General features: G+C 45.4%; 1 protein-coding gene across 3 annotated transcripts in view; it reads left to right on the forward strand.

Annotated features, from left to right (window-relative positions):
- The first annotated feature begins 16,987 nt into the window (after positions 1–16,987).
- ERICH1 (glutamate rich 1) overlaps positions 16,988–26,651 on the forward strand; it is a 141,994-nt gene continuing 132,330 nt past the window's right edge. For all 3 annotated transcript variants that reach the window (XR_012645110.1, XR_012645109.1, XM_074991201.1), the window contains exon 1: positions 16,988–17,044. Coding sequence is in view for 1 of the 3 variants with exons in the window: in XM_074991201.1 (XP_074847302.1) it covers positions 17,023–17,044 (22 nt within the window). In the remaining 2 variants the exon portion in view is untranslated. The remainder of the gene's footprint in view (positions 17,045–26,651) is intronic.

Here is a 26,651-nt window from a genome sequence, read left to right on the forward strand (position 1 = left end):
TTAGTACCTCATGTTATGAGACTTGTTACTGTGAGGCCTCAGGGTTCATGCCTCAAACCAAATACATGGGGAAACCAGCACAGGACTGTGCTGGGAGGTAGGGGAGGGGAAGATAGAGTATATGTGGAGAGGCAATCAATAAGAGTGCCCGTTGCTCAAAAGACAAGAGTTGGCTTTGTAGCTGTTGGTGGAACAGCTGCCAGAGGGAGCTTCTAGAAGAGATGTGGTAGAACTGTGTTTCCCCTTCTGTAAGCAGTGGCGTGTGACGTGTGTCCTAAGGGTCAAAACCCCAATGCTTTGCCGTGTTATGGTGTGTCACAAAGGTAAAGGTAAATGGCAAATTAGCTGCCACGTAGCTTGCTTGCCCTTTCTCTTTGACTGGAGAGGGGATAGTACTTGTGTCTTCTCTGTTGCAAGAGCTCTACTCAGGGATTGCCAAGATTAAGAGACAACTGAAGGGAAAAGTAGCTCAAAAGAGGTTTTGTTTTGTTTTGTTTTTTTAATTCCCAAGTGGGTTTTTTGTTTTTTCTTGATCCTGAGGCTCCCAGTAATACAAAGACAATCCCCGGTGCTATTGTGAGTGAGCATCTGAAAAACAGTAACGACATAGAAAGACCTGAGGTGTTTGTTTCCAACAATGGAGCTGGAATCCTTTTCAGAAGTCACAGCTGGTCCAGACAGAGCTTCCAAGCAAGACTACTCACTGTTGAAAACATTTTCCTTGGGATTCCCTTTTTTAAATATATGATTCAAATTCATTGCACAGGAGACATGGACGAGTGTCCTACTAGAGATTTTATTGCTGGAACTCTGGACAAAATCACAACTGAAAATTATGATTCATGTGCTAGGCAGAAAAGTATTTGATATCAACTTTTATTCCTAAGGTAAATTGGAATTTTTGGGAATGGTCTAGATTCAGGAAGGGAACCAGGGACTGAGGTGTCACAGTTGCCATTTCTTCATGTCAACCTTCTATTAACCCAGTACCTATATTCTTCCTCAATGAAAATATACAGGAAGCAAGTATTTTGCATTAGTTCCTCATTAGGCTTCAGTCAAAAATGTACAATATATTTAGAAAGTGAAATGGTGAATTTAAAGGCTCCTTCAAACTTTTCAATTTGTTCAATTAGTATGAATTAGTTCAAACTGAGTGCTGATGAAGCAAGACAACTTGTTTTCCTCTTCCAATTTATAAATAAACAGCAGAATTGATAATCCCTTTGTTTAGTAATTCAGCTAGTTATAATTGCAAAACTTGTTTTGATAAATGTTTGTTTTTTGTATCCACCATTTTTAAGGTAGTGCGATTTATTTTAATCAAAATAATAATAAAACAACTGCTTTTTTGTACATTTTTATTTGCATTTGAATTTTCATGAAAATAAAGCTTGACATAATTCTTAACTAAAAAGTTAATCTGGTAAATAAGAAATGCATCATTCATCATTTTCTAACACAATAAAAAGTAAAAAATAAGAATCTGAATACATCAGTTACGCAATAGACTTATTTAAATGAATGTAACTTGATAAGAGTGTATCATCCTGCTTAGCAAAAGAAGGCATCAATTTTCAGTGTAAACATTATATTTAGTTGCAAATCAACATATTTAGGTGCAAATCAAATGAGATTCAACCTTTCTTTAGGAAAACAACTAAAAAATATAAATCAAAAACACAATTAAAACTGATGAGTTAAATCAAGGTTTCCTGCTTGCTAATTTAAATCATGATTAAAATTGGCTATTTCAGATGTTTTGATTTAAATCAATCTGCCTTGTGAGCACATTTACTGGGGGATGAAGATTGGGAAGTTACTAAACTTGAGCACCTTCAGGAAGAACCATGCGAGAGAAGATTGAGATCTTGGACTTGGAAAAAGTAATGAATCAGCCAAAAATAAAGTGGGGAGAAGGCAGGAGAGACCAACAAAAAGATAAATCAGAGGGATGCAAAATGATGATGAAATGGTCAGCTAAGCAGGGACCTGTGGTGACCTGAACCTTTGGCTTAATGTAGAAGTTACAGAAAATAGCAACTTGGAACGTGTACTCCATCCTGCGTGCGTGCTGAAGGCAAATGGTCTTTAGATTTGGAAGGGGCATGTTTTAGACTGAGTAGGGATCCAGTAAACTAGATTATGTTCCAGGAACGATGATTTGGTTGCTTGGAGGACTTGAAGAGAGTTTAATCCTTCTGATCCACTGGTCCTCCCACTTCTGATGGCATAACGGTAAGATTTATGTATCTGCAATGCTGGCACAGAGGGTCACAGAAATGCAACCAAGAAAGGGCTTGTTAGTTGACACCTGTTGTTTGGGTGTGAGATCTCTCTGTGTCACCATTTATAGCCCAGTACATCAGAGCCGTGTCTACACATGCACGCTACTTCGAAGTAGCAGCACTAACTTCGAAATAGCGCCCATCACGGCTACACGTGTTGGGTATTATTTCGATGTTAACATCGACGTTAGGCAGCGAGACGTCGAAGCCGCTAACCCCATGAGGGGATGGGAATAGCGCCCTACTTCGAAGTTGAACGTCGAAGTAGGGCACGTGTAGATGATCCGCGTCCCGCAACATTGAAATAGCAGGGTCTACCATGGTGGCCATCAGCTGAGGGGTTGAGAGACACTCTCTCTCCAGCCCCTGCGGGGCTCTATGGTCACTGTGTGCAGCACCCCTTAGCCCAGGGCTTCTGGCTGCTGCTGCTGCAGCTGGGGATCCATGCTGCATGCCCAGGGTCTGCAACCAGTTGTCGGCTCTGTGGATCTTGTGTTGTTTAGTGCAACTGTGTCTGGGAGGGGCCCTTTAAGGGAGCGGCTTGCTGTTGAGTCCGCCCTGTGACCCTGTCTGCAGCTGTGCCTGGCACCCTTATTTCAATGTGTGCTACTTTGGCGCATAGACGTTCCCTCGCAGCGCCTATTTAGATGTGGTGCTGCGCAACGTCGACGTTGAATGTCGACGTTGCCAGCCCTGGAGGACATGTAGACGTTATTCATCGAAATAGCCTATTTCGATGTCGCTACATCGAAATAAGCTACTTCGATGTAGGCTTCACATGTAGACGTAGCTCAGAAGGGCTGTGGCCACACTAGCAATTTTCATTGAAAATAATTTCAAAAAGTGTGGCTCTTTCGAAATGCACCTGGGAGTGACTACATACAAAGAGCACTATTTCAAAATTCAAATTAAAGGAATGCAGCCTGCACTTCAAAATCACTCTTCCACTCCCACGTTGGGAACAGCGCCCTCTTTCAAAGTTAGCTTAGAAAGAAAATGTGTAGCCACTCCGTGGAGCTCTATTTCAAAAGAGTGGGTCTGCCATGGCCGGCCCACTGGGGTGCAGACACACTCCAGGCAGCCCCAGCAGGGCTCTATGGTCTCTGGCTCCGGCTGCTTTTAGAGATTCATAGACCCAGAAAACCCCTGCAGGAAGTTGAGAGCATGCAGGCAGCCACAGGCACACTAGTCTGCAGTCCCACCCTCCAGCACCCCCACGATGCTGCCAAGTGTCCCCAAAAGTGATATGGCCAACAGCCAGAAGCCCAGCACCACCCCCAGACTCCCGCCAGCAGACCAGGCAAGGCTCCCAGGATGCCAGCCAGGGAGCCAAAAAATGGAGCTCTTACTGGTCCGAGCTGGAGCTCGGGGACCTCCTCACCCTGTGGGCAGACAAGGACTTCCTCCTCCAGATGATGCGGTGGCAGTGGAATGCCTCAGCCTTCTCATGGCTGTCAGCAAGCCTAATTGCCCAAGGTCACCCCCACCAGACTGCGGACCAAGTACGCTCTAAAGAAAAAGAAATGCAGCAGGGGTACTGTAAGGCCTAGGATGCTGCATGCCGGTCGGGGGAGTGCCTGCAAGCCGACCCTATTATGAAGGCTTGGACCAGCTCCTGGGGGCGAAGGAGCCAGCTGCCCCAAGTGAGGTGGTCAACACGAACAGGTCGGAGGAGGAACCTGAGGAGGCTTCCAGGGACAGCAAGCCGGGACCCTCCATGGAGCCCATCCCACAGCACCCAGGCAGGGGCAACATGCTGAGCAGGACAGTGATGCAGAGGGGCTCCAGCGATGGCACATTGGTTATTGCCATCCTATCCCTGTTGTTAAGCCAGGCAACCTCCAGCTGGGCCTCCCCAGAGCTCCTCAAGGGACCCTCAGGTAGGACCTGGGCATTCCAGACATCCCAGGGAGGCGGGGGAGGGCTTGGCATCACCCACAGCCAGCTGCAGGCTACCCACACAGACCCTGGCCCTAGGCCAGACGCATGAGGCTCGGCTGTGTACTCCAGCCCCAGGAGAGGCTTGCATGCCCATCAGCACCTGCCCCCAGGGACAGCCACATAGGGCACATGGGCTTGGAGGAAATGGGGTTGGGGTGGACCATCGCTGATGTTGACCCCACCCATGCTGGGACTCCCTCCAGCCCTGGGATGCCCCAGGGTCTCCAGGTCAATGGACGGGTGGGGCAGGCAGCTGAACACCGGATATGGGGGTGGGGGGCACATTCATGTGCCACCAGGTCACAGGACTCATGGGTCACCTCCCTCTTCCCTTCTGTCTCCACAGCTCCTGTGTCCGAGGGCCAAGCACAACATCCAAGGGAGCCCCACATCAGCCAGCAAGGGGGACAGGGCACCGGCACTGAGGCCTGTGGGCTGACCCAGGAGGGCAAGCCACTGACCCTTGGAGGAGGAGGGCCCTGCTGCACAGGCAGCAGCATGGTGGCAGCAGAACTGCCTCCTGCAGTGCTGGATGGCCATGGAGGAGGCAGCCTGGGATCACATTGCAGGGTTGCTCGACACCTTCACCCAGGCTGCCACTACCTGCCTGGACTTGGCACTTGCTCCAGGACTAGACCCCAATGCAGTCACCCTCCAGTGTTCCCACCCTTGCCACCTTGCTCCTGGCAGACCCCTCCCCAGCCTCTCGGATGGGACTGGGGCAGTGGCTGATGGCCACCATGGCCACCCCTGCACCAGCCCCTGGGACGCCCACCCATCCCCACCTGCACACCCCGCAAAGGGCACAGCACCCCTCCCCCCGCCTCACCCTTATCTCCCCATGGTCCTCTGCCCATCCCAGCCCTGCAAGGGCCCCTGGACCCAAGGCGGTAGGGGCACCTGAGGCAGCTGCAGGTCATGTTCCCCCACCCTGTAAGAGGGGTGAGTACCCCCCCCATTCTTAGCCCCACCCCATTGTATATAGTTCCAACCCCATCCCTAGTCCCCCCCAGCATTCCATATGGTTAAGTTAAGACAGTGCTTCCCAAACTTTCTGGCAACACACCCAGCTTTTGATTTTTGAGAAACCCTCATACCCCCCACCTCTTCTTTACCATTATCCAACCTCCCTTTAACAAAAAATTCAATTCATAATTTAAAAAAAAAACCCACAAAAGCTTGACATAAAAATGTTATTTAAAATTAAAAATAAGCACAACATAATTTTTCTTGGTCTTTTGTGGTTGCCTGGTGCAGCCCTCAGGTAGCCAGCTGCCTAAGCCCCATGCCAGCCTCCAGAGCTGCTCGTGCCACCCACCCACCCACCTGAAACCTGCACAGCCAGTGCTGCCTGCCCAAGCCCCATGCTGCCAGGGCCAGCCACCCGCTCGCCTGCCCTCCAGCCAGCCACCGGAGCCACCGGCCATCAGCCACCTGAACCCCATACTGCTGGGACCAGCTGTCCCCAGCCACCAACCCCTGCCGCCGGCCAGTCGCCCAAACCGCCCACCCAAGCCCTACGCTGCCAGAGCCAGCAGCCCACCCACCGTACCAAGCCGCCTGAGCACCGCGTTGCCGGGGCCAGCCACCTGCCCACCAGCATGAGCCACCCAAGCCCCACACTGCTGGGGCCAGCTGCCTGAGCCCTGCTCTTCCAGGGCCAGCTGCCTGAGCCCCACAAGTCCCACAAGCTGGCCGGCCATCCGAGCCCTGCAAGCCGCCCACCCGAGCCCCTCCCCTGCCCTCCTACAAAGCCAGGCACCTCCAGGCCCCCCCTACCTAACCCCATCCTCCTCCTTCTCCCCCCTGTACAACCCACACTGACTCTCATTTGCTGAAGGCAGCCAACCCCATGTGGGTCTTTGCCAGCTGCCTGCTTTTTATACTGGCTGTGCAGGATCACCCCCATAAAATGGCAGGGGCTTAGAGCTGGAAGCAAAGGCTGGATCTTTCTTCTGATAGGGGGAATAATGGGGGCGGGGCTGGGTCACCTCATGTCCCCCCTGGAATTTCTTCATGCACGTCCCCCAGTTTGGGAAATCATGCGTTAAGTAATAGGTGTGCACACATTTTTCTACGGTTCAGTAAAATGTTCATTTCCAACCACTCCAGTGACCCTTTGGATGGTGGGGGAGCAGTAAGGGATGGGTGTATGGGAGGGGGAGATGGTGGGGGGCATGGAGGACAGTCACTGGGGCTCCCACGTAAAAGCGTCCAGGAGAGCCAACCTCACACGTACCCTGTCCCAGTGCTGCTGGCGGCAAGGGGCAGCAGCCAGTTGCTCTAAGTGTGGTGTAGCCTCAGCCCCCAACCCCTGCATGAACACTTCATGCTTTCTCTCCACAATATTGTGGAGAACACAGCAGACCACGATGACTGAGGGCATGCTGGAGAAGCTGACCTCCAGTCACATCAACAGACACCTGAAATGCCCCTTCAGGCAACCAAATGCCCGCTCAACTGTGTTGTGGGCCTGGTTGAGGTGGGCATTAAACAAGTCCTGGCTGGGGTCTTTGTGGCCCATGTATGGGTGCATAAGTCAAGCCTGCAGTGCATAAGCTCTGTCGGCCACAATGCAGGGGGGGCATTGTTGTGTCGCTGACTAGGAGCTCACATGGGGGCAAGTAGGTGACCTCCTGCATGCGGTGACTGAGCCAGAAGGTCTGGAATATGGGGGCATCATGGGCTCCACACAACCAGACCACACAAATGTACATAAGTCACCCATTGGTGTCAACAAGTGCTTGGAGCACCACAGAGTGGTACCCCTTGTGGTTTATGTATCTTCCAGCGCTGTTGTGCAGGGCCTGGGTGGCTATATGGATCCCATCAAGTGCCCCAAAGCAGTTTGGGAACCCCAAGTTGGCAAAGCCCACAATGGTGGCATCAAGGTCCCCAGTATGGAAGACCCAGCTCACAAAGATGGTGTTTATGACCTGGACGACCTGCATGGAATGGAGGGAAAATGCAGCCCTGAGCACATGGGGGCATGATCCAGGTAACCCTGTCCCCTCCCAGGGACTCCTCTCCTGTTCCCTCCCGGGGCCCTCTCCCCTTCCCTCCCTGTGGTGAGTGCATGACCCAGGCTGGCTTACTTCAAGGAAAATGACCCCAACAGTGGGTATCTTGATAGAACAAAAATCTGTCAGGAGTTATGCATCCCAGATGAACTAGTGTAATTGACCAAGTGGTGCTTTGACTATGTTCCATTCAGAATGTTTGTATGCAACTAATTACAGGGTTTCTTCAGCATTGTGGAGGTATCTGAGACTTCATAGTCTCCATAGTAGAGTATTTGTAGATAGGAGTGTCTTAGAGGAAGAAAGAGGTGATTCAGTATCATAGGAAAAACATGAAATCAGCCACATTTGACAAGGACTTCAGGACAAAAAGCAGGGCAGCCTGCTCTGTTATATCTACTGGATATAAGCAAAGAATGCAGTGTGATAATGGTAGAATTACTGAATCCTGGTATCACGGCTCTGCAGGGATCTGCTGTTATACTGACAAAGTTCCAGAGCATTCCAGTGAGCTCATTCAGAGACAAAACCTCCCTCTTTTTTCAGCAACAGCAAGTTGTTGAATAGTGTGACAATGCATTTCACATTCTTTGTGCTTATGAATATTCATAACTGGAAAATGATTTATGTAAAATACCCCAGGTATGGAATTATTTGAAAAGTTGTAATCTGCTGAATATGTATCTTCTATTTGTATGCATGTAAGATTTCTGCATCTGAAATTAGGAATATCAACAGAAGAATTATTATCAATGTGTTCATGTTAGCAAAAGCCTATTACTGATCTACCTGGAACAACAATGAAGAAGTGACACACAAAGCTAATAGTCCATTGGCAAGAGACAACTGAGTGTGGAACTGCCTTCCAACAGTCCTGCTACACTCATTGACTTGGGGGTGGACGGGATGCCACGAAGATAGATGACCACGTCACCAGACACTGGAATCCATTTTTAATTTTGTACTTTTCATCAGAGGTATAAAAGAACTACAAAAAAAAGAGCTGCTTGCCCCAAGAAAAGTCTAAATAAGGTGAGCTAAGTAAACAATGACTGTCTTCAGATGGCTTTACAGACTACTTTCCCCCCTCAAGAGGATACCTGAAAATGCCTAGAAACAAAAGGATTTTAACAACAGGTGTGAAGGAGAACTGCTGGAACCAGCTCGGAAAGGACGTTTCTGGCCTGACAAGATTGTAGTTGAAATAAGAACTAGGGAGAGAAATTATTATTTGTAGCAAGTTTCCTTAGGCTTACTCTACACTACTGCAGCTTCTAGGGTTCAGTTTTGCATATGGGTAATGGGGTATTAGGTAATTAGGTACTGAGCTTTCAGGGGTAAGATCAGCGTCTTCAGATTTGCAGAAACGTTATTTTATCTGAAAATCTGAAAAAGCGGGTCTTACCCATGAAAGCTCATTACTTAGTAAATAAATACACACAGTTTAAATAGCAATGAAGACACAGCAACTCAGCTTTTAATTTAGATTAACAGCTGGTGTTTGATGCCAGGCTGACCTATCAGCTTATATTGGACCTGCTACCCTGACTTAAAAATCAAATTGACTGCTATTTTAACAAGAGGTTAAATCAGGTTATCGAACACAAGTGGGACCACTTTTTTTATTTTGTGTGTGAAGGTAACTCTAAGGCTACAGCTACATTGTAGCCATAACTCAAAATAACTTAACAACACAAACTACATGATTCATTTAGAGTTAATTTATTTTGAAATTAGCACCATCCACACGTGACCAAAGTTCAAAATAAATGGCTGTTTCGAAGTTTCTGCTACCCCTTGATCAGGAGTAGTGGAACTGGACTAACATGCTTGAAATAGGGTGTTTAGCAGCAGAGTTGTTATTTCAGGATATGTTTGTATCCTAAAATAGCAACTATAATGTAGCCAAAGCCTGAGTGAATGAAAGAAAAGTGTCAGTTTCTCTCCCACACTTTAAGGGCTCTGTTCAGACAAAATTTGATGTGTATCAAAGTTCATGATACATAGCTTCATATCCCAGTGGCTTATCAAAACGTAAATGGTCATGCATTGAACAGGGGTAGGGGATATCTCTAGTTTATGTACTGCCCAGGGAAGGCAACAAGAGAGTGGGGACTACCTGAGATTTTTTTTTTTCTTTTCCCGCTCTCCTGTCTTCCATTCAAGGAACAACATTCCAGGGACAAACCTCTACACCAGGGTACTGAAGTGATTTGTTTTACACTATTTTAAATGGGCTACTTATGAAAGTAGAAGAATGACACAATAGCTGAGAATTATTCTATTCCTTCACGCAAACAGACATTCACTAGTACAAAACTGTTCCTCTCTGGATCCTGACTGGTACCTGATTTCTGTAGTGCACTGAATTACCGAAAATCATAACAAACGGGTTTTTCACTTGCTTGAATTTTATTCCTCACTAGCAAAACAGTCCTAACTTCTCACTGAATAATATAGTTGCAGGAACTTATGTTCATAGAAGCTGCTGACATTACACTGCAAATGCCACCTACTAAATGGTAAAAAGCAATGTCAACATTTAATTAACAAAAAAGTTTCATGAACAAAGGTTACCTACTAAAGTTACCCATGATAACTATGAGTAAAGAGAAAATATTTGTTTGCTCTTCCCACGTGCTTACTTTGTGCCTCTGACAGCGTGTTATATGCAATCAGTTTCACCACTGTTAGATTGGCCAATTGTTAGCATTTTACAGCTATTGCTGACTCCTATTCTGTGATGGAAGTATTAACGATTAGCATATCTGACCCATATGAAGTGACTGAAGCCTTTAAATAAGACTCCACTATTCTTCTGTGTCACACAGATTATGAAAAGAAAAGAGAAAAAGTTTTTTAAACAATAGAAAAAAGTGGCTATAAAACACAGAAATGAGTAGGCCACTCAAGAGTCAGTGTCTTGCCTGAAACTATTTGACAGGAGGGAAAAGTAATAAAATATATTACCTCCCCCCCACTGTCTTCCTAATAGCTTGGGACCAAGACAGCTACACCAACACTGAAACTATTTGCAATTTCCATCTCAAAGCTCACCAAGACAGAGAAAAAAGAAAAGCCAATGAAGAAAATAGAATAGTTTGTTAAGCTGTGTAAGAAGTATAGTGTCTAGGAAGTCAGAAACAGATAAAGGATAAAAGCAAAGAGCTAAAAACTAAGAGCCAGAGAAGGGAACATAGATAAAGAAATCTTCCTGAAGTGCTTCTGGGTCCCCTACCACATCAAATGCGTACAAAATGTTTGAACTGCTGCTTGACATCTCTTGTTTCAATATAAAAATAAAAATACCTATTTTAATTCATTGAATGCATTCTTTATTCTGTAATCAGTTATCCTCAAGTGTAACATGGTTCAGGGAGCGTTTGCTTGTTTTTGAGCTATTTGTGGAATGCAGCATGACAATTTGTGGTCACGGCCAAGTCTACTACTAAACAGTTTCTGATTCATCCATACTAAGTTATACTTATGTTTGATCATAGCTTTAAAACATACAATGTATGCTATACCCAGCTATTCTTAACAATTGAAAGTAAGGAAAAATGTATGATTTATAGATAGCTGTGAGTTTCAGCAAGCTGAGTTGTACAGCATTTATTTTTCCTCTAGATAGTAAAAGAAAGAATCCACCCTCGGCCCTAATAATGAAATTGTGTCAATACAAAAATATTTTGTTCTGTATGGTACATTTCTAATAACTGATATGGAATATCTTTACCATTGTATTTGAAGGGCTAACATTAGCTTTCTGCTTTAGTGGGCCTCAAACGTCTGTTTTATCACGCATGTTTAAATAAGCTAATTCACTATGGTGATGAACGGAAGCAGCTAATAAGGATTGTCTTGTTCATGCAGTAAAATTGCAGCAGCTGTTTTTGTTTGACTGATGTAGTTTGAAAGAGCCCCCTGATGGTAAACCATTGAAAAAACAGGGGACATTTCAATGTTCTCTCCATTACCAAAATTACTCATAGGATTATAACGGTCATAAAAAGAAATTGATTTGACTACATATAACTGCAAAAGATTTTTTCCCACTACATATTAAAGAGATGTACAGTTTTAACACTTTTCTTAAACCTACAAAAATTATTCCATAGAGTATTCTGCATAATGTATTCTAATAAAGTTTTCTATCAAGCCAAAGTACCATTACTGAAGATATTACTTATGAATCCCTTTCTAATAAATGTTATTGTAGCATCCACTAACAAAGTAAAATGTTGTAACTGTGAGGAGAAGTAACAGCTTTATGAGGATAATCAACATAAAATGAAGCCAGTAAAAGTGATCCCATAGAGCTGCGAATTTCAATGGGAATTTTTCACAGGATCTGAGGCCAGAAGGGATCATCATTATCTAGGCTGGCCTCCTCCTTTAAATCATGATCTAAAAAAACATCAGTTTACAGGGACTCCACCATTTGCACTTGTTTAAACCTGCAAGTGACCCACGTCCTACGCTCCTGAAGAAAACAAGAGAGAAAATCTGACCTCTGGAAAATTTCTGCCCCCCCTCCACAGTACAGGACATATGATTTCCTTGAATTAATTCCCATTTGTACTATAACAGGTCTTGCAGAAAAACAGCCAATATTGATTTAAAAATTATTGTGAGTGCGAAGAACCTTTCACAATCACATATACCAACCATTTAACAGATCAACCACTTGCCTTCACAGTTATCACATTATATTTTAATAATGAATATTCCCATAACTTGAGTTTAGGAAAGAGCAAGGAATTTATTAGAATATAATTATGAACGAACTAACCTCAGTCAGATCTGAGGGAGCTCAGGACCTGGAAAACTGAAACCCTAATCAAGTAACATTGTTGGGTTTTTGTTTGTTTGTTTGTTTTGTCTTGAGAACATACCATATCTAATAGTATTAAATTTGGTGGGGTTTCTTCCTAAGTTAAAGGGAGTGAAATCCTGGCTCCGCTGAGGTGATTGGAATTTTGCCATTACCTTCTATAGGGCAGGACTCCACTCTGAAGATTTTGGCTTTGCTAAATAGTACTACTTCTGATTAACTCTGTTAACTATTCTTCGTTTGCTGAGTACTTATTTTTAAAAAAGTTTCACTGTAAATTTAGTTTAAAATTACATTAGATTTTGAAATAATCTTCAAACTAGGACTACAAATTAGGAGACTTTACTAAATATGTGTGTCCTAACCGTATATTGCTCGACAAGTGTAACTGCAGGCAAATAGCATTTTACAGCACTTAAAAAGATCTTACATAAAATCAACCTCTATATTTGACAGATCTAGTTCTTTTTTGCTCGTTTAATTAAATAATGCAGGAATAATATGTTTTCTTTGTTCTATGATCACACAGCATCTGAATGTAACTCTCAGAAAAAAGTCTCCAGAGCTTAATACTCTGTCAAAAAATCATTATCATCATCTGATACAGTTTTAAACTACAGACCAGATATTTTCAAGAGCATACAAAATAATTCATGAATAAGAACAACAAAACACCTTTTTAAAATAAAAAATAATAAAATCTGGTAGCTCAATGCACCTAGAAAACATAAATTTGTATTCATGAAACTAAATGGTTTATTTAATCCTTGTGGAGTGACTTTTTAGTAGTTTTATTTTGTATGTAATTGCTGAGCTCTGAAAGTACAAAAACTAGAAATCTTCTGCTATCCCATTTTTTCCTAATAACTATCCAAAGAAAACACATATTGAATGGAAATGATAGTTCAGTCAGAGTACATTAGGTATCTTGAATATATTTGCATTGGAAAATAATTTCCACATGTGCAACACACCGAGAATTACTTCTTACAAGCAATCCTTTACAGCTAACATACTCCCATGGTATTCCAGTACACATTACAAAAAATTAAACTCAGACTTCCTAAGGAAAGCAATAATCCACACCAGGGTTGTCAGTAATCTGTAGTTGGTTACTTCACATGATCAAGAAAACTTTTGGTGCAGAAGAGTTCAGACTTCTAGTCATGTGTTACTTAGACAGTATGACCAGATCCCTGATCTGAAGGGTTTTGTTTTATATAAGCAAATAGCTACCTTCCTCCCCATCCCAATTTTTCATACTTGCTCTCTGGTCATCTTATGTAGATGATTTTAAGTGTTGGATTTCTTCAAATGTTGTGATCGCTCCAGTTTGGAGGCGAAATTGCTGATAGAGAAGTAGAGATGAAATTTATAAACAATTAAAAACAAAAAAAAGAGTACTTCAACTTTATAGTCTTGTTTCTGAGCATATACAAGCTAGAGTGATATAAGTTCACCGGAACACTTAGATTTCATTTTAAGCACTTTAATTTGGAAGTATGTCAACTATCACTTGTTTCCAAGACATATTAAACCAATTTAAACTGGTTATGTAGTAAAATACAAATGGAAACAGGCTTCAAAATGGACATATTTAATGTTTGAATTTAAAAAGAATTTATACTACTAGGGAAAATGTTACTAGTTGTATGTGTAAAGCTACTTGAAGACATACACATACATAAAATTAATCTATGGATAAGAATACCCAAATTACTTTTGAAAAATTAATCAGTGTCCTAATAGTGAGATCATTAAACTGCAAACTCTATCAAAACCTGGACAAGACAGTAAAGAATCTCATCTTGACTAATTTTTTATATCTATATATTTTCACCTTTATATACAGTGACACTTTCCTAGTGAGTCACAATTCCTAAGTTTGGTTTAATGTTATCACTGGTGTTGTTTAAATAAATAATTTAAAGCACTCACCGTGCAAAACCTTCTTTATATTCAGTATTTCCATTGACGTTAACAGTACTTCCCATGTCAGAATGTACCTTGTAATGGTGCTAAGTCTCCAAGTCTAATGAAAAATTTAACCCATTTGATCATAATCCCTAGGAGTTATAAGGAAAAAGAAGAGGAATGAACAGAAAATGGCTCTGAAGATTTTTAAGTGAAATTTAGGAGCTCTTTATCCTTTTTTTTCTGGCATGCAAAATTCAGCTGAATAATATAATTGATGGTTACTGAACATATTGGTCTTGGTAAAATAATCGGGGGGGGGGTGTTGTTGAGATTAAACATTTGAATACCTACAGAATGCTATTGTATTCCTCCTTTTCCTCTTCTCTCCCCATACGTACTTGGTGCATGCAAAATGTTAATCTGTTCTTTGTCTCCAAGAAAGATGCAACAGTCTCTGAAATTCACTATCTGACATACCATAAAATGGAAAAAGCAACAACACAATCTTAAAACTGTTGCAGTTGCTAATAGAACCTCACTCACTGGCAGCCACCACAAGACAATTTGTCTGCTAAAAATCCTGATTGATGACTTTTTCATTTTAGCATCAAGGCAGCAGCCTGAACTGCTCTTGCAGTATTGGCTCTTCATCTTCACAAGCCTCATATGACCTACTATTTTCCAAGAGCAACTAAAGATATTGAGGGGGAGGGGAACTTATTAGAAGTATTTTATAACTTTCCAGTCATGATATTCCTACAGAGAGATTAGATCTTTCTTTGATCAGTGGCGGGAAAAGAGGGGCTATGTGTCTAGCTCCCTACAGACCTGAACATAATAGGGCTTCCAATCCTTCATTCCACAAAGAAATTAAAACAGGCTTGCTTATAATGGATTCCACACCACAGAGGATGCACTTAAATTCTTATGATTATGACTCGTTGCAATTCATTGTACCTAATGTGTCCAATACATCAAATGCAGCTGCATGGAAATGCCAAATGAGGACGTGATTTTGGGTATCATAAAGGAGGCCCTTAGCGCCGGTTTCCAAAGGCAGTCCTCAGATGCCCTCATCACTACTGGGATAAAACCCCCACCGGTTTAGTTACCTTTCACCCCACCGCCCCATTCAGGAAGCGGGTAGGACGGGGTTGGAGTTTCCCCTTCCCCAGCTGGTCCCATGGCTCAGACACCGGCATCATGAGACAAGATGCAGACTGCCCAGATCAGGAGGGCAGCACCGCAGCGCCGGGGAAGGGGCAGCCAGAGCAGCGCCTCGGCGGCAGCCTCTTGCAAAGCGCGCGAAGGCGCCGGCGAGCGCCCGGGTCCGGGCGGAGCTCGCACCCGGCGGGGGCAATGGCTCACACCCAGCCCAGCATCGCCGCACGCCGGTGGCCCGGGATTGGTACTCATTGCGGGCCGCCGCCAGCGCTGCGCGCCGCGGAGAGGAGGCGGAGGAGGAGGCTCGGGTCCACCAGCCCGTCCTCTGGTGTCGTCCTCATAGCAACCCGTCAAGCGACTGGCTGCTAAACCTCCCCCCGCCCGCGCTTGCAGCACCTGCTGCCCTGCCGCTGGGGAATCCGCGCGCACGTTGCGCCCCTTCCCGCCCAGCCGTTTTCCACTGCAGCCGAGCGCCCGGCTCTGCCCCACCGCGCACAGAGATCCGCGGGCCCGCCTCTCGCACCCGCGTTTTGCAGCCTCTCGCCGCCACGCGCCAGGCAGCCCCCAGCTCCCCCCTCCGCACGCGGGGCCACACAGGCGCAGCCTCCCGCGAGGAGAGGAGAGGAGAGGAGAGGAGAGGAGGGCTCGCTCACACCTGGTGCCGCCGGTCAGCCCCTCGCACCCCCCGCCAGGGGCGGCCGCAGAGCTCCCCCTCCCAGCCATCAGCCGCATCCTCCTCAGCGCTAGGACCCGGCAGTAGCGACAACCAACCACCCCAGCAGCAGCTGCTCAAAGCCAGCCCCATCCCGGGGGCAGTCAGCGGCTGCTGCGTCTCCGAGGCAGTGCGAGGAAACAGACCCTCTCTCGCAGCCCTCCCGGCGACACCCAGCAGCAGCAGCCGCCCCATCCCTAGGACCTGCTGAGCTGCCCTCCTAAGGCACAGCTGCAAATGGCCCCCACCCCTCATAGCAACAGAGCAGCTCCTGCTAAGAGCAGGATGGCTCAGGCACCTCTCCCCGAACCCTCCCCAGATGCACTCCACACCGCCCCCCCCGCCACCGCCAGGACCAGCTGCGCCCACTAAACAAGCCCCGCACCAACTCTGCCCTCGCCCAAGTGCCCCCCGCAGCTGCACTTCTCACGGTTCCTAACACAAGTCTCTCCGACTTTGCAGCCCACGAGCCCACTCAGCCCAGTCGCTTCCCTGCCATCTCTCCCAGCTTACAGCCCCACGTCCTGCGTAGTCCTGGCCGCTCTGCCCCCCGGCTCGCCGCCTGCTGCGGAGGCTCCGTTAGCCGGGGGGCAGCCGTGCCCGCAGCTGGGGCGCTCCCCAGCCTGACAACAGCCACCCACCCTCATCGTGCCCTTACCTTTTTCAGCGCTGACATTCTAGTGCATTACTGATTCAGCAGGTGCCGGGTTGCATGTTGGGCTGGCGGGTCAGCGGAGGGGGAAGCCCGCGCCGGAGGCGGCGGTGGAGGAAAAGCGGCGTGGGTATAACATTCTGCCCCGCCACGCTCGCTCACACTCGCCCGGGCATTGCACCGCCTGCTACTCCCCTCGCGCTAGCCACACACACGCGCTGCTGCTGCTGCCGCCGCTGCTGCTGAGCTTGCAGCTGTCAAACCCCGCTCTCCACACAGCGCGCGCTCCACGCAGCCGCGCTCCCGGGGTCCAGAGCGCGGCTGGCGCCGTCCGCACGCAGCCGCCATGCAGGGAAGGTCCGCCCAACGGCCCGACGGGGGCCGCCTCTCAGCCAATGGGCGCCCGCCCCGGCAGCTCAGGGGGCGCGGCCGGGTGGCGAAGGAGAGCCGGAAGCGCGGCCGGCTCGGCGCGGAGGGGAGCTGCTGGTGGGGCCATGTCTGGCTGCAGGAGGCAAGGTGCGGCTGGGCTCGCCTCAGGGACCCGTTGTTTGCTCCGGGACGGTGGCGGGGCCTGGGGTCCGGGGTCCCGCTCGCCCGCTGCTGCGCGGCCGGGGCTGGGAAGCGGTTCCCAAAAGTTCCCGGGGTGTCTCCCCAGGCCGGGGAAACGCGTGGGGCGGAGCCGGTTTCCCACGCGCCGCGGAAGGGACCGGGAGCTGGCGGGGAGCAGGTGGAGGCGAGGAGACATGCGGTAGGGACCAGGAGTGGGGTGCAAGCCGGGGGGCTGTCGCTGGTGGGGAGAGCCCTGTCTCCTACGAAGGAGAGGCTGGATTTGGGGCGAGCCAGCAGTAGCCGGTGGGAAGGGTGCTGGCTCGCGGGGAGCTTGGGGTGCTTTTAGTGTCCCTGTGGGTTAGTGGTGGTTTGGATCAGCCACTGTTCTACCTCTCCACTTCCTTCTCCCGTCCCAAAGCTCCTGTCTCTTGCGTGGGACAGCAGGCTGCTGCTTTTTCTGGCCGCCGTGCCGCGTGGGTCTGTAAAGGTCTAGCAACACAACAAATCCTGATAGCGAAGAGGAGAAACTCTAGCAAAAACCTAGTAGTCCTGTTGCATGCATGATATTCCGGGAAGGATGCAGATAAGCACAGTAGGGGAGCTGGCTGTGTCTCTGTGAATGACGTGCAATTTATGACACTTAATAGATCTGTAAGGGTGGACTATGTGTAGGTGAATATGTGGCAGCCTCTGGGTGCTCTGGTTGGTCTTGTGTCTTTAGAAAAAGTGCCTTCCAGGGGTTGGGGGGACCAGGATATGCAGCAAGACATTAAAGCAGGGTCCTGCCTTCCTTATGTGGACCCTAAGGATTACAGTAATTTTAGAAGACTGAATGCTTGTTACTCTGCTCTCAGGCAAAAGTTAACTTTGGTGCACTTGCTGCTTTCTGCCTTTCACCCCAGAATTTGAGTTCCTATTAAGATTTTTAAAATATTTTTATGCAACACCCTTTTAAATTAATTTTAACTGCCACCACCCCCCAACAAAAATAACTGTCTCACTTTTGGCTGAAACTTTCAGTGTTTTTTGTTGGTCTGGAGATGAATGTGTGTGCACAAATGTTTGGGTCTGTTGTATTCAGTGGGAATTGTAACATTTTTGGGCATAAACCTTCTTTCCTGTTTGTGCAATGTGATTGTTTTTGAGAGATTTTTGGCTTGTGAAGACTTGGTATTTTTTGTGCATCTGATTCTAAAAATATGAACTTTGAAAGTTGAAGCTTGGAATTTAAATAATCCTAAGTAAACAATGTTGTTGCCATGCTTCCCAAATTCAGTTGTTTTTCACAAATGTTGTCAGTTTGGAAACTTAATATGATGTATAAACAGCAGATCATTTTATGTTGTAAAGTGTATATATACCGAGATGCACAATGAACTTTTGTACGTGCAGCTAGCTAAGTACATGCTGGCTGGTTCCAAGAACTTCTTAGCTCTCTGGGTGAAGTCCGAAGATGTTAAGCTCTACAATCCTATTCCCTTCAGCAGTGTTTCCCAAAGTGCAGTACATATACCACTGGTGGCATGCAAGAGGATTTCAAGGGGTGTGCGAAGGAAAATAAATTACTAAAACTCATGAGGAAAGCGCTGGGATGGCTGTGGGAGAGGGGGTATAGCCGTAAGGCCCAAGTCCTGAAAGGGGTATGCAACTGTTTTAAGTTTGGGAAACATTGCTCTGCAGAGTAAAGACTGTTTCATATATGGGTGTAGGAGGTTCCATGTCAGGTGATTCTCCATCAAACAAGGAGATGAGACAGACTGTATCCTCCTTTTATTTTAGCAAAAGGGAGAACCTGCTATTGTTTACAGATTCCTGCAGCCTTAGCCTTAGCCCCTGGTGGCTGGGCTGATACTCTTGATATAATACTTGGTAACGCAGATCAGGTTGACTAGGTGATACCAGGAATTTGTATTTTTCACCCATCTGCTTGCACTTGATATGTGTAGTCTGATCCTGTTGAGAAAGAAGTTTAAGTAGTAGTTGAAAAGGAGATATCTCTATCTGGAACACATTTTTGTGTATGATAGTCATAGAACACACAAGGCAGGCGAGTTTCAATTATCTTAATTTGGAGGAAATATAAGTGCAAAGTAGGATGCATGTAACTCTTCTGCCACTGAAAGTATGTATATATTTTCACAGGGTATGCCTAAAATGTAATCTTTGTAGCTTCTTGTAAAATAAAGACAAATAGTGAGTTTCTTCCCCAGGAAACCTGCCTGTTTCTTTCATCCCCACCCCTTTAAAAATATATATTGAACCCATCATTCATGGTGATTATACAATAAACCAGTGTGTGTAAGCATTATATACCTTATTCTCTATAAGGACCTATATGGACATATGTTGGGAGAGCAGGCATGGAATTGTGCCCCCAGCCCTCCCCCAAAATACAAGCCTTAGGCAGACAAGGAATTCCTTGTGGACTTCACCTTCTTGAGATGGCCTCCCTCCTCCCAGTGTACAAGTTGGACTGCTCCAGCAATGGGCAACCTAGGCTAGTGTGTGAACCGCATGAGTTGCCCTTCATCTCAGTGGGCCCCAAGACTGTCATAACCAAGAGAGTCTTCTGGAGTAGGGTAGCTTTGATAACTGCTCTTGTGCACTTAGAATTTGTGGAGTGTGCCAGTTGTGCCATAGCAGCATTTTGGTTGGATACAGAGGGAATTCGTGGCCTTTACAGTCAATGTTTTCTGCAGTCAGAGTGCATTTCACTTCAGTTTTCAGTATTGCTCCTGTTAGAAACACCATGTTCAGGTATTACTATGTCAGCTCAGATATTTAAGTGAGATGTTCACTTCCCAGACTGAGGTCCAAATCTGACATATTCATGATGGCAACATCAGACCTTAAATCAGTGAATTAATAATCTTCTTAAACTGTGTCTAAGCCAAATGTGTGGTTATCTAAAAGCAACTAAACATAGGGATCCTGAAGAGAAATGGAACGTAGCTGTCCAGGCTTTTATAGAGAACCCATCACCTACAGGATTTGTTGAAACCCAAAGTTAGATCTTAACCTAATAGACAGTCTCATAATTCTACCTGCAATACAGTGGAATTGGAAACTAACTACAATAGACCCCTTGACTTATGCGATTTCTACTTATGCGTTTCATGCAATAACATGAGTAGAAATCGTGAGCAGCAGAGAGCTAGGAATCAGCAGCTGCTGCCTGTTTCCTGGCCCCCAGTCACTCCTGGGAGCTAGGAAACTGACCAGCACCTGGCTCTGGGCTACCCACAGTGCATGGGAGCAGGGAGCCAGGAGCAGCCAGGGCCAGGGAAACCGAAGGCTGCGGGACTGGGTCGGGGAAGGATCCTAACTTACGCAACATTTGACTTACATGTGGTTGCCCAGGAACCACAACCTACTCATAAGTCAGGGGTGTACTGTATGCACGCTTAACAGAATCCTTCAAGAGGTGACCAAGATCTTCAGATCATTTATTTTGATTTATGTATGCAAAATTCCATAGTACTTTTCCATAGCTCCAACAGTCTGTGGGATAAGTATAACATTTTAAAAAAATGAAGTTAGCTTATATAAAAAGTGTTGTAAAGAAAAGCCCTGATTTTAAAAAAAAAAAAAAAAAAAAAAAAAAAAAAAGTAGAAGGAAGACCTTGAAAGTACCATTTTAAAGCCAAAAGGAGTGAAATGTAGGCAGGATATCTGATTCAAAGAATAATACAAGAGGTAAAGGGAAGTATGTGAAAAGAGAGTCTCAACAGGAGTGACTTCTAATGAGTTTAATATGTTTAAACTGTTTGATTTAAAACAGTCAACACAGATCTTCTCATTTCACATACCTAGGTGAACCCAGCTGCAATGAAGGGGTTAAAAATAACTGTTGGACACAGAGAATGGGAAAGAAAGGTCTGGGAAGGAAAGCAGATTATAAATCTCTTCAGGGTTACGATTGGGCATGAGGGTGGAGTATCTAAAATTGTTTTTTAGCTGAAATCTGTAATTGTTAGAGTATAAAAAGTCAACTCTTAAATATTGCGAACACCTACCTAACCACACTGAATCCAGCCAAGAAGGATCTAAGCACCTCTTAGTTGAGCGCATTTGTCAGTTTGGTGATCAAATACCTGTAAATCATTTGTTACTTTCTAGATATAGTAAATTCTTTCTTATTCAGGGTTTTAGGCATATGTAAAGTTATTGCAAAAAGGTCCTTTGGATTTAATAAAGGAATTCATAGATAAGCTGGTAATTTATCAATAATAATAATTCCAAATATTAGTTCCAGCACCACCCTTGATAATATTTAATAATACACTTTTCATGATTCCTATCAATTTCTCTAGGAAGAAACAAGGGAACTGTTAATGCAAATGCTGCCAAGATTTTTTTCCCCCTCATTAACCAAAGCAATTCAATGCTACTGATCCAAGTGTTTCCACAGAGACTTGTAATTACCAGATATAACCAGATTTTGATCTTTATGGTATTTCCTGAAGTTTCACTTCAACCTCTGACCTTGTCTGAAATTAATGCTGGAGTTAAATCGCGTTAGTCTCTGACACCTATATACTTCTGTCCCAGTGTATCAAGTGTAATAGAGAATGTAGTCTTGACTGAAAAATGAATTTACATAATTGTCTTTTCTTCTTGGTGGTCACTCAACAAGTAGGATGTCTTTATGTCACCTTCGTGTTTGTGAGCCTGTTGATGGTTGACCAGCCTGATTCTGGATCCACGGGCCTTTCCACAAAAGGGGAAGATATTGGTAGCTTTTGGAAGGGCACAGGGCAGTTTTTGCTACTCTTTTCTTCTCCACCTCTCCTTGTCTGCACTGTATTAGGACATCTCAGATTGCACCACACCCCTCCCCATGGATTACCACTCTCCAGTGGGAAGAACCTTGCCCAGGTCCATCCCAAGTTTCGACACCGGTACTGCACTTTTTCATGTGTGCCTTCAGCATGTTCTTTCTCTGGCCTCCAATGCTCCTCTGTCCTTCCTCCAACTCATAAAACAGAATTTGTATTGGGAGGTGCTATCAGACATTCAAACCATGTGACCAGTCCAATTAAGTTGTTGATGAATGATAATGGATTCCATAGTGGTCATGTTTAACTCTTCTAGGACGCTAGTGTTCATGCACCTCTCCTCCCAAGCGATATTTAGGATTCTCGTGAGGCAGCATTGATGTTATTGTTTAAGTGCCTTCAAACAACACTTAGGTGTTGTCCTGTTTCTCAAAGACCCTTTGCCTCAAGCAGGTGAAAGCAGAGCTTGCGTGGCTCAGACAATGCTGAATTTCCACATCAATTAGTGGGAAGATGACTTCCAAGGTATGGGAAATGCACCATATTTGCTAGCAGTTCTCTGTTGACTTCAGTAAATGGTACATGAGATTGCGCCGTCAGTGAGGGTTGGTGGAGCACCTTGGTCTTTTTGACATTCAATGTGAGGCCGAGATTCTTGTATGCTTCAGCAAAGGTGCTTAAGTAGCACATAATTCACACTACACCTACCCCAAAATTAATTAGGATCAATTATAGCCAGTTGTTCCCTAATCCAGGCAGTGCAATTATAAGAATAGACCCATCCACTTGAGATTCTCTTGAGTTTCAGGTTCTGGAAAGACAATCTGAGTGGTATTCTGTAGGAATACTAGCAGAAAATGTGGTTCATATTTGCTAAAAGGTATGGATTTTGGTGAAAGGTGATAAGAAATGATTAAAATGAAATTTGCAAAATGTATCTTTTTCAAAACGAAGCAAATTGAAGTAGTCTAGGTTAAGACCTAGTCAAAACTGACAGATTAGGCTTTGGAACTCTACTTGCAGTATGGTGGTGTGTATATTTGTTAGATATGTCTTTAAAACAAAACAGAAAAAAACATGTCAGACACTTGAACAATAACTGCACAGCAAAATGAGTTATGAAACGACAAATAACTTGCATTCGGAAAGGGGGAAAAGGTCTTGTTCTGTGTTTGAGGCTGCTTATAATCTTTACATCTTCTTTCCTATGTGATCCTTGCCTTTTTTGGTGCAGATACTGGGAGCACAAGGAAGCAGAATTTGCACAGGCAACTGCAAAAGGCTTATTTCCTGCATCCAGGATGCCTGACTATAAATGACTGGTGTCAACCAAAATAATTTGGTCTGTGTGTAAACATACACACAATGCAGTCGTTAGAAGGTGTATAAAAATAATTTTAACTTGGGTATTTTGTTATAGTTTAGCATGACTCTTGATTTGCATGAGGGCAAAGATTTGGTAAAATGAAAATGTACAGAATTCATTCCATTGGGAATTAATTATAGGATTAATTTATGCTAAAACAGATAATGTGAATGCCACTGGAAACAGAGGGAAGTTAACAGGGACACATTGATTAGAAAACCAGTATAAAATAGAGAACTAACATGGAAAAAATTAGAAGTAAAGGCAGAAATAATACAAAATTCAGACAAGGATTGAAAAAAGAAACCTATAACTGCTAGAAGATTTCTTCCCCTCCCCATAGTAATGTAATTCCACAAAAAACAAGTAATCCTGTAGCAACTTAAAGACTAGCAAATTTATTAGGTAATGAACTTTTGTGGGTAAGACCCACTTTAGCTTTTCAGCAGTAGGTATGTGGTTTTTGTTTTTTCTAATTTTACATACGTATTCATAGGCGTTCATTAGACGAAGTCTCTCTCTATAGTTAAGTGCTTACTCACCTCACAGTGACAGTACCTATGCTATGAGGCGACTTGGGGTATTCGAACCTCCAGGGTTGCAGCATCCAGGATTGTAACTGTGGCAGGATATTATCAGTGTGCCATCTTGGGCCTGCAGACTCTTTGGCCTGGCCTGGAGAAACCCTGACCTGGACCATCCCTGAGAGGTGTTTGCCTATCTTGTTCTTAAAAATCACTCCAGTGGCTGGATTCTACAGCCTCCCTTATTAACATTTGCTGATCTCTGGAGCATTATACTAAGGCATAACTTTCCATCCCATAGGAAATCTGGACTCAAGCCATTTGCAACTTTGTGCCAAAGCCAAATGTAGGTTGCAGGTCCAGCTACAGAGTGGGAGACTGTATTGTGGAAAACAGCACCTTTGAAAAGCACCTAGGCAATAAGCAGCTGAGTATAAACTGCCACAGGAGGGCACAGAGGAGCGTTTGGGGGTGCAACAAAATCCAGATCACCCCCTGCTGCACTCTGGTGCCACCCAGCCCTTTCTTCCAGCTCCAGCTGTGGCTCTGCTCCTAGCCATTCCCCCACTTACAGCCCCCAACTGTGGCCCCTGCTCCTCTCCTGAGGTTGGGTGAGGGGTGCACAGTGGGTACAGAGGGCAAAACGTTTGGGGGATTGTGGGACTAGTATGACACAGGTCCCATTTTGCACCAGCTATCTCAACTTTTTTGATGGCAAGAGTGAACAGGGGCTTGCCGAGCTGATTGGTGGGACATGGGCTAGCCCTGTGCAGGACAGCAGGTGGGCTTCAGCAAGTGGGTTGGACCAGCCTGCATGGAGGAGACCAGGCCATCTCTGCATGGGGCAAGAGAGTGGCTCCCAGACGCTCAACTCCGGAGAGGGAGGAGGAAGGGGAGAGGGACTTAGGTGAGCTTGGTGACACATGGGGCTGGAGAGATGGGGGCTCACTCCAGCACCGTGCAGGGAGACTCAGTCCCGTGCTGCGTCAAGCCAGGGAGGGCATTTGTGCAGAACTATGGGAAAGAGGCTCTTGGGACAGCTCTGAGTGGGGCTTGGGGAAATAGCACTCAGTCACCTCTACGGGGGAATGAGGAGAATTGCTTGCTGCTCCCACACAGTCTTCTGTAGCTGGGCTGGAGGTGGGGCCATGGGTAGACTTCCACTTGATCTAATGCTGTCCTTGTATGTATAATCAGAGGAGTCCAAAGTAGGGGTAACTTTACCTCTTAGGAGCAGCATTAGTCAAGTGAATGCTGTATCTGGTTCTGATGTCAACATTTTAAAAAGCAGGCTGAGTATTGACGTGGCACAGAAAAGAGCCAAAGTAATTTGAGGGATGAAGAAAGTGCCTTGGTGAGAGACTTAAGGCTATTCAATTTTTTCATCTTATCAACAGGAAGGCTGAGGAGTAACTTGAGTACCACTTGGTATAAAAGCCTTAATGAGAAGAGAACACCGTGTACAAAGGAACTCCTTAATCTACTGCAGAAAGGCTTATCAAGAGCCATTGACTGGATCCTGAAACCAGGCAAACTCAAATGAAAAAATGGGCATAGTTGTTCCAGAGCATGATTAACTATTGGAACTGCCCAGGGAAGTGGGTTCTTCATCTTTTGATATCATCAAATTGAGACTGGATGCCTTTCTTAAAGAAATGCTTTAGCCAAATACAAGTTATTGGAGCTCAGTGCCAGAATAATTGGATAGAATTAGATTTACTGAGAGGAAGTTGGAGTAGATAATCTTCTGACCTTAGTCTGTTAATAGTAGTTTTATCTGGAAGCCTATTTCCAGCCAGCGAAAGTCCTTAAACTCTGGTACAATATATTGCCAACATGAAACTCCACTTAATGGGTTATGACAAACTTGATTAGCTTCCATTTCTAAATAGTTATCATGTCACCCAGCAGACGTTTTCCTTTTTTGTTTGTTTTTACAGCAATCTAATCTCAAAGTGGCTAAAATAAGAATACTTGCGTTATACCTCACATCTGAAAGAAATTACACCACTGCCGTTTACACTGTTGTTGGCATTTGCAGATTTTTTTTGGGTGGCGGGTGGGGGAGGGGGGGTGAGAGCAGTTGTTTCCAAAAGTGGTCTCTGTGTGTGAGCGTCCAGGAACAGCACAAATATAACAGCACACCTAAAATTCTACAACAGATCTAAGATCATCTGCCACTTAGGCCTGGGGAACAGAACCCAAAATAAGGCATGTTGTAAACAAGACATGAGATGTAAGTCTTCTGCTCTACTCTGCGCTGATTTGGCCTCAGCTGGAATACAGGTTCTACCTCAGTGGTGCCAGATGAGGGATTCTGTTGGACCAGGGGAGGTAAATGCCCCCCTGCCAGTCCCTGGCCACCTATGCTGGCCTGCCGCAGCTGCTGCCGTAGCAGGCTCTTTTTCCCGGCCCCAGCTATGCGTGGAACATCCAGGGGACGCTGGCCCCAGCTCCATGCGGGGCAGCTGGGGGACACTCGCACTCCACTGTTCCCCATGGGGCTGCCAGGAGGCCAGCTTGACTTGCCGCCATGCCCCAGTGCTCTGGTCCAGGAGCACCCCTCATCGTACCGGATGAGGTATGTTGCTGAACCAGAGAGTGCCTGTTTTTGGAGGTGCAGCCTGTAGTGTGTGTAGCTATGGGCACCATATTTCAGGAAAGATGTGGACAAATTGGAGAAAGTCCAGAGAAAAGCAACAGAAACCATTGAATGTCTAAAAAATATTATCGATGAGGGAAGATTGGGGGGGGAAATGTGCTTGTTTACTCTGGAAAAGAGAGAACTCAGTGGATGTAGTAGTTTACAAGTAACTAAAAGGTGCTATGATGAGGAGGGAGGAAAATTATTCTCCTTAACTTCTGATGACATTGCCAGAAGCAATGGACTAAAATTGCAGCAAGAG

The sequence above is a fragment of the Carettochelys insculpta genome, chromosome 3, assembly GCF_033958435.1.
Source record: "Carettochelys insculpta isolate YL-2023 chromosome 3, ASM3395843v1, whole genome shotgun sequence".
NCBI lineage: Eukaryota > Metazoa > Chordata > Testudines > Carettochelyidae > Carettochelys > Carettochelys insculpta.